The 7,428-nt window shown below is 57.6% G+C and overlaps 1 protein-coding gene across 1 annotated transcript; it reads left to right on the top strand.

Annotated features, from left to right (window-relative positions):
- Window positions 1–575: 575 nt before the first annotated feature.
- On the top strand, window positions 576–3,208 carry CEBPA (CCAAT enhancer binding protein alpha). The gene has a single exon (XM_080909255.1). It carries the CDS (start codon window positions 716–718, stop codon window positions 1,781–1,783), a length of 1,068 nt encoding a protein of 355 aa, XP_080765381.1. The 5' UTR covers window positions 576–715; the 3' UTR covers window positions 1,784–3,208.
- The last annotated feature ends 4,220 nt before the right edge of the window (window positions 3,209–7,428 follow it).

Here is a 7,428-nt window from a genome sequence, read left to right as displayed (position 1 = left end):
ATAAAGACACACAATCTCAGCACTCTGGGCCTCGCCACTCGGCGGTGCGCGCTCGGTTGCTGGTCCAAAGCAGTCCCCAACCTCCCGCGCCACGGCTCTCCGCCACAGCAGTTTAGAAATCCGGGTGGGAGACAGGCCTAGTCCCAGCTTTTAAGACAAGTCTGCACTACGGTAGTTCAAAACTGACAATCCCTCTCCAAACGCCCCCCAGCCTCCACCTCCCCTCGCTCGGCCTCTGGATGATCCCGGGCTCCCTAGTGTTGGCTGGAAGTGGGTGACTTAGAGGCTTAAAGGAGGGGCGCCTAACCACGGACCACGTGTGTGCGGGGGCGACAGCGCCGCCGGGGTGGGGCTGAGCGCCGCAAGCCGGGTTCGCCTAGCAGCGCAGGAGTCAGTGGGCGTTGCGCCACGATCTCCCTCCACTAGCACTAGGCTCCCTCCCCACTCACCGGCTTGGAAAGACACCGGAGAGGGAGGGCTCTAAGACCCAGCAGGCACCATCCGGCTGGCGCCCTAGGTCCGAGACCCGCTTGGACACCAGGGGGCGATGCCGACCCTCTATAAAAGCGATCCCCGCGCGGGCCTGGCCATTCGCGACCCGAAGCTGCGCGGGCGCGAGCGAGTTGGGGCACTGGGTGGGCGGCGGCGACAGCGGCGCCACGCGCAGGCTGGAGGCCGCCGAGGCTCGCCATGCCGGGAGAACTCTAACTCCCCCATGGAGTCGGCCGACTTCTACGAGGCGGAGCCGCGGCCCCCGATGAGCAGCCACCTTCAGAGCCCCCCGCACGCGCCCAGCAACGCCGCTTTTGGCTTTCCCCGGGGCGCGGGCCCCGCGCCGCCCCCAGCCCCACCTGCCGCCCCGGAGCCGCTGGGCGGCATCTGCGAGCACGAGACGTCTATAGACATCAGCGCCTACATCGACCCGGCCGCCTTCAACGACGAGTTCCTGGCCGACCTCTTCCAGCACAGCCGGCAGCAGGAGAAGGCCAAGGCGGCGGCGGGCCCCGCGGGTGGCGGCGGTGACTTTGACTACCCGGGCGCCCCGGCGGGCCCCGGCGGTGCGGTCATGTCCGCGGGGGCGCACGGGCCCCCTCCCGGCTACGGCTGTGCGGCGGCCGGCTACCTGGACGGCAGGCTGGAGCCCCTGTACGAGCGCGTCGGGGCGCCCGCGCTGCGGCCGCTGGTGATCAAGCAGGAACCCCGCGAGGAGGACGAGGCGAAGCAGCTGGCGCTGGCCGGCCTCTTCCCCTACCAGCCCCCGCCGCCGCCGCCGCCGCCGCACCCGCACGCGTCACCCGCGCACCTGGCCGCCCCCCACCTGCAGTTCCAGATCGCGCACTGCGGCCAGACCACCATGCACCTGCAGCCTGGCCACCCTACACCGCCGCCCACGCCCGTGCCCAGCCCGCACCCCGCGCCCGCCTTGGGTGCTGCGGGCCTGCCCGGCCCCGGGGGCGCGCTCAAGGGCTTGGCCGGCACGCACCCCGACCTCCGCACGAGCGGTGGCGGGGCGGGCGCCGGCAAGGCCAAGAAGTCGGTGGACAAGAACAGCAACGAGTACCGGGTACGGCGGGAACGCAACAACATCGCGGTGCGCAAGAGCCGAGATAAAGCCAAACAGCGCAACGTGGAGACGCAGCAGAAGGTGTTGGAGTTGACCAGTGACAATGACCGCCTGCGCAAGCGGGTGGAACAGCTGAGCCGTGAACTGGACACGCTGCGGGGCATCTTCCGCCAACTGCCCGAGAGTTCCTTGGTCAAGGCCATGGGCAACTGCGCGTGAGGCGCGCGGCTGCGGGACCGCCTTGGGCCGGCCCCCTGGTTGGGGGGACTCGGAGGATGGTTTCGGGTCGCTGGATCTCTAGGCTGCCCGGGCCGTGCAAGCCAGGACTAGGAGATTCCGGTGTCGCCTGAAAGCCTGGCCTGCTCCGCGTGTCCCCTCCCTTCCTCTGAGCCGGACTCGGTGCGTCTAAGATGAGGGAGTCAGGCCGTGGTGGTTTCTCCTTGAGACCGAGAGACTTCGCTGCGGAGCTGAGTTGGTAGCCCGGCGGTTCTAGTATTAAGGAAGTAACCTTGTGCCTTGGATAATCAAAACTCGCTCCTTTTCCTACCGAGTAGGGGGAGCAAACATGTGCCTTGATATTTTATTTGGAGGATTCCTGCTTCTTTCCGGGCTGCGGCAGGCCCCCCATAAGAAAAATGAAGGGTGCAGGCCCAGGGCAGAAGGAAGATTCAGGAAGCTGAGATCCCAGCGGTGCCCCGAGCTGCCCCTCAGTCCCTGTCCTTAGAGGGGAGGGTCTTAGGGTGTTGGGGATTTGAGTCTAAAAGTGTCCCCACCCCCAGCTACATGGAGATGGGGTTCCTAGTCCCTTGCTTTTCGCACCTTTATCTACACCCCCCCCCCGCCCCCGCTTACGAAGAATGGGGGCACCACCCCCAGTCAGACCAGAAAGCTGAGTTGTGAGTTAGCCATGTGGTTAAGCGGGTGGTAGAAGACAGGGGCCTTAGTTTCTGGTCTTTGGGGGTAGAGAAGGAGGATGAAAGGACACGGGGACCATCAGCCTTGTGTGTACTGTACAGCCAGCCGCTGTTGCTGACGGAACTTGAAGCACAGTCGATCCATCCCAGAGGGACTGGAGTTATGACAAGCCTCCCAAATATTTTTGCTTTATCATCCGATATCAACACTTGTATCTGGTCTCTGTGTCCCAGCGGTGCCTTGTGCAATGTCAATAACGCACGTCTATGCTAAACCACCATTTTATTTGGTCTTTTGTTTTGGTTTGGTTTATGCTCCGGTTCTTGCCAAAATGAGACTCTTCACTAACGGCTGGGGGAAGAAACCGAGTGAGTCTCTCATTCCTTTTGGTTTGGGGATTTTTTTTTCCCCTCTCTTTTGCCTCCCAGAGGACCAATGAAATGAAGTGCGCTTGTCCCTCTCTCCTAGTTTTCCAAGGGTGTATGTAGTTGTGGGTCTTAGCTTCCTCGGGCTGAGACTTGGACCGCCCCCCCCCCACCTCCATCCCCAAAGGCCCTGGCTCTGGGTCTGGAAAGAAGGCCACCTCCAGCCAGTTTGTACACCCCTGCGGCTGGAAGCAGGGGTGGACTGCTTCCTTCTCTTCTTTTTGTGTGTGTGTGTGGGGGGGAACACAAGTTTCTTGCTAGATGTCGTATGTATAATATCTATAATATAAACATATCAAACTCAGTTTTGGTGTCTTTTTAAAAGCAGAGAGAAGCCACTTGTAGGGTTTGCTCTGGGCTGGGTTCCATTTGAAACAGCATTTTCTGTGTCTGAGGTCCTAAGTTTGCCTATCTGGAGTCTCTTTACCTTGGTGAGGTACCATGGCAGCAAGGGATAAGGACTCAAAGCTGAGAACACCCCTCCACACACACCTAAAGATGGAGTCCCTGGAATTCCGGGGTAGAGGTAGCTTTGTCTTAGGGGCATGGCCTCTCTGCATCCTAGAGTAGGGAGCCAGAAGAGAACACCTCTGCCTGACAGGAAATCCCACTTAGAAGCTCTCAGCTTAAGGGACCCTTTGGCTACATTCCCACATCACTCAGCTCTGGCTCTAGAGAACAAGGCTCACACCACCTTTGCCCAGCCTTTCAGTGGAGCCCTGGAAAACAGGGCTCTTCACCCCTCCCTGCCCACTTCCCAGTCTCTGGTGCCACCCAGAACAGCAGCTTGCGTGCTGAGCCCCCTTTGTACCTGCCTTGCTTTAGCCTACCTAGGGAGGGGGCAGCAACACGTAGATCATCTGTGAGGATTCATCTGCCCCACTTTCTCCCTCCTGGCAAACGGGATTGGCTTCTAATGATTACATATCCACTGCTCCAACTGCCCCATGAGGTGCAGACATCCAGTTGGCTGTAGTAACAGGCTGGTAAGGGAAGGGTGGCCTTCATTGCCATCCCGGCTGGAGCCCAGAGACCACCGGCTTCTTCACCTGGAGTGTGACGGCTGAGCAGGCTTGCAGTATGGACTGGCGAGAAGTGACAAAGTTCTTTTGAATTCTGCAAACTTTAGTGTGACCAGTCTTTGTGGTTAAGTCGTCCCACCAACCCCTTCCCCCACCGCCCTCTCTGTCCTCTGCCTCGCCACCTTCTCACCCATGGCTGCCCTTGGCAGAGGAAAGGCCAAAGCCCAGTGAGGAGGCGGTGGCCTGCCCTGTCTGGGAACTAGAGAGGCAGAGCCCCAGTGCCTGCCTAGAGGCTGGGGCAGGCCGTGGCTTGCAGGCCCCAGCAAACCCTCTCTGAGTTCAGTGCGGATTCCAGTTTTTCTTGTTTACAGGGAATGATCCTTGAATTCCCCCTTTGCTCTGAGGACAGGTCCTAGGCTGAATGGGGGAGGGGGCCCTTCTGCTCCCCTTTCCCTACCACCTGACATTGGTGTGTGGGGGGTCATCTCTCCAGGGCACCCTTCCTGCACACCCAACCCAAGTTTCCTAATTGGGAACAAGAAGGGCCCAATCAGGGGAGCCTCCAGTGTGGTCTGTGTTTGGGGGGGCAGTTTGGGGGTGGCCCTGTCCAGTGTGTGCTCTTATGCCTAGCTGGGAGTAGCCTTCCAGGGAATTCATACATCATGAGTAACTGAATGCACCCCTAAATATACAGTGAATGCCTTCTTATCCAGGGCCTATGCCCAGGCTTAAGGTACCACTGAGAACAGACTCGGGGGCTGACAACCTTGAGGCCCCAAGCCATGTCACCATGTCAGGGCAAGAAATACACTAAGGGGCTTTTCCTGATGTGAAAACAGCAGCCCTAGTAAGCCCAGTATCTAATAAGGCCACCCCCCCCCCACCCACCCTGTCCTCAAATGCCTTCAAACTTCTGTCAGGCATGAGCCCTCCCCAGGACACTGGCTGGTTGCAGAGACCACTTCTTTATCTGGAACACTCCTGAGCCCTGTGTCCCCTGGCAGCCTCCAGGAGAGAAACAAGGGCGGGAGTGAAAGAGGGAGGTGACTCCTTTGCCACCAGATAGCTTAACGCTGTCACGGATGTCACCCTTATCTCTTGGATCTCCTGGGAATCTGTGAACACGGGGTTTGGCCCTGACACCTGCCATGAGCCACGGGGAAGGGTGAGGAGTGTCCACCCCTCCCAGGCTTCCCGCCCCCTCCTTCCCAGCCCAGGTGGAACCTGCCTGGCCTCCACAAGCTGCTGATTTCACAAGAGGGGAGGGGGGCCCTCATCTTGAAGGCCAGGGGGAGCAGAAACTCTGATCTTCCTTAACCAAGGGGCACCCACGGGTCTCCTGCAGACATGAAGTATTATCCTTGCCCGGATGGTGTTAATGTCCTAGCTGAGGCTTTGCTCTGCTGGTAGATAGACTAAGCCCTTTTCTTTTCCTTCCTTTTCTTTTCTCCCATTATATGCCCTTTTCTTCCTCCTGCTCCCCCCTCCTACTTCCCCTAACCCACCATCTCTTCCTCGCTTCTATAATACCACCTCTTCTTTCTCAAACCTCACCCCTCCCCACTCTCGTCCTTCCCTGTGGATGGAGCCTTGAAGGAAAGCTGTAACCTAGGAAAGAAACCAACTCACTATCAAAGCATCCTAGCCCCATCCCAGAACAATTAAACAGCCAGATGGAATCTCTGGGAAAACGCATTAATAACGCGAACAATCTGTGCAAGCCAGGCAGGAGCCCAGGAGCCTGGAGCAGGGGTGGGGTTTGAGGGTGGGAGGGGGCAGGGGAAATGTGGGGACGCTGGAGTGTATGCTTCCAGCCCCATCTTGCCCATGTGGTGCCCAGAGAGGGACAGGACCGTCCTGAGGGTATGCTAAGTCTGCCAGCAGCTGTGCTGTCCCCTCTGGCCCTTGCAAGGCCCACTGTACGCCCTGGATCCTGGTGGCTGCAAACAGAGCCAGACAAATATGGAACCCATTACACAGCCAGCCACAGCCACAGCCAGCCCCATTCTGGCACCCTGGCCCTTCTCTTCACTTTTGTTTTTATTTATTATTTTTCTAGCTTTCTGGCCCCACCCATTAAGAGCAGGCCTCCCTGGGCGTACGGAGGCCTGTTTCTCTTCCTTTGCTGTGACCACATCCACTCCCTGTGTGGACAATAGCAGAAGCTGGTCTGAGCCCCTGAAGCTCCCCACAGAAATGAAAAGTCCAGGGTCCACGTTGTTCAGCTGCCTTAACAGCCTGGAAAGGGCTGGGCGTGAACCTCAGGACCCACTTCTGTCGTTTCCAAGGCTGGTCTAGGTAGAGCTGAGAAGCTCAACTCTTCCTTAGCAGTTCCTCTTTTTGTGACTGCTGTTGGCAGGGGCCCACTGAAGTACACTGAAAAGAAAAATGTGCCCCCCCTCTGTGTGTATGTGTGTGTGTGTGTGTGTGTGTGTGTGTGTGTGTCTTTCTGTCTCTCTTTCTCTTTCTGTCTTTCTGTCTCTCTTTCTCTGTCTCTCTGTCCCTCTCTCTCTCTCTGTCTTTCTGCTTTCTGTATCTCTTTCTCTCTCTGTCTGTCTCTGTCTCTCTCTGTGTGTGTGCACATACTTGTGCACTGGGAATTAAACATAGAGCCTTTTGCAAACAACACAAATGCTCTCTCTACTACTGAGCTACAATCCCACCCTAGCCATCATCCATCCTGTTAGTGTGAACCAGGGTCTCCCTGGGTAGCCCAGGCTGGACTCACACTTGTAATCTCCCCCCACCCCAGTCTTCTCTGTGCCCAGGATGGCCAAGCAAGCTGCATCGTACCTAGAAAAGGTGGTGCTTTCTTACAGTTATAAGGTTGGGTGGAAATGTACTTGTTTTTAACATGTCTCCTTTTGGGGGTCTGGGGAGATAATTCAGGCAAGTGCTTGTCTGGTGTGAGGACCTGGGTTTATTGTCAGAACCTACATTTTCCAGGGGACTGGGGTGGGGGAGATGAAAGAAAGAAGGAAAGAAAGGGGGAGGGACAGGCTGGGTATAGTGGTATTTGTGTTGTGCTGGGGAAGCAGAGCAAAGTGGATTGGCCAGCTCACCTCGACTGCTTTGAGAGCTCCAACCCAGTAGAAGACACATACACCCCCTCCCTCCCTTCTCCCCTCCTCCCTCCTCTCTCAAATGCTGCCCTCTACCTCCATCCATCCTGCACACATGCACCTGAATACACTCGCACATGTACTCAGGGAGAAAGGATGCAAGAGAGAGGAGAACGGCCAGACAGCGTGCTTTAATTCCCCCAGACCGAGAGAGCTATTTTCTGACCTTTGTCTTCACTGTCATTTGGTCCCCATCCTCCACCCTTCCCCTCCGTCAAGGTCACAGCTAGCTAGTTCTTAGAACTCCTCTGGGTCCTTGCTTGGCGTCTTGCTAACCTTGGCTCCAGCAGACATCCAGTATCTAGCCCAGGGCAGGTCACTGCACGTGTGTCTGAATGCTAGTGTTGCCTTCAGCTTCTCTCTCTCTCTCTCTATTTTGT

This window comes from Micromys minutus (assembly GCF_963924665.1).
Source record: "Micromys minutus genome assembly, chromosome: 32".
NCBI classification, from domain to species: Eukaryota; Metazoa; Chordata; class Mammalia; order Rodentia; family Muridae; genus Micromys; species Micromys minutus.
This window is presented reverse-complemented; position numbering and strand designations above follow the sequence as displayed.

Excerpts from the sequence above, each read along its gene's own strand:
- CEBPA (XM_080909255.1), top strand. The coding sequence starts at position 716 with ATGGAGTCGGCCGACTTCTACGAGGCGGAGCCGCGGCCCCCGATGAGC.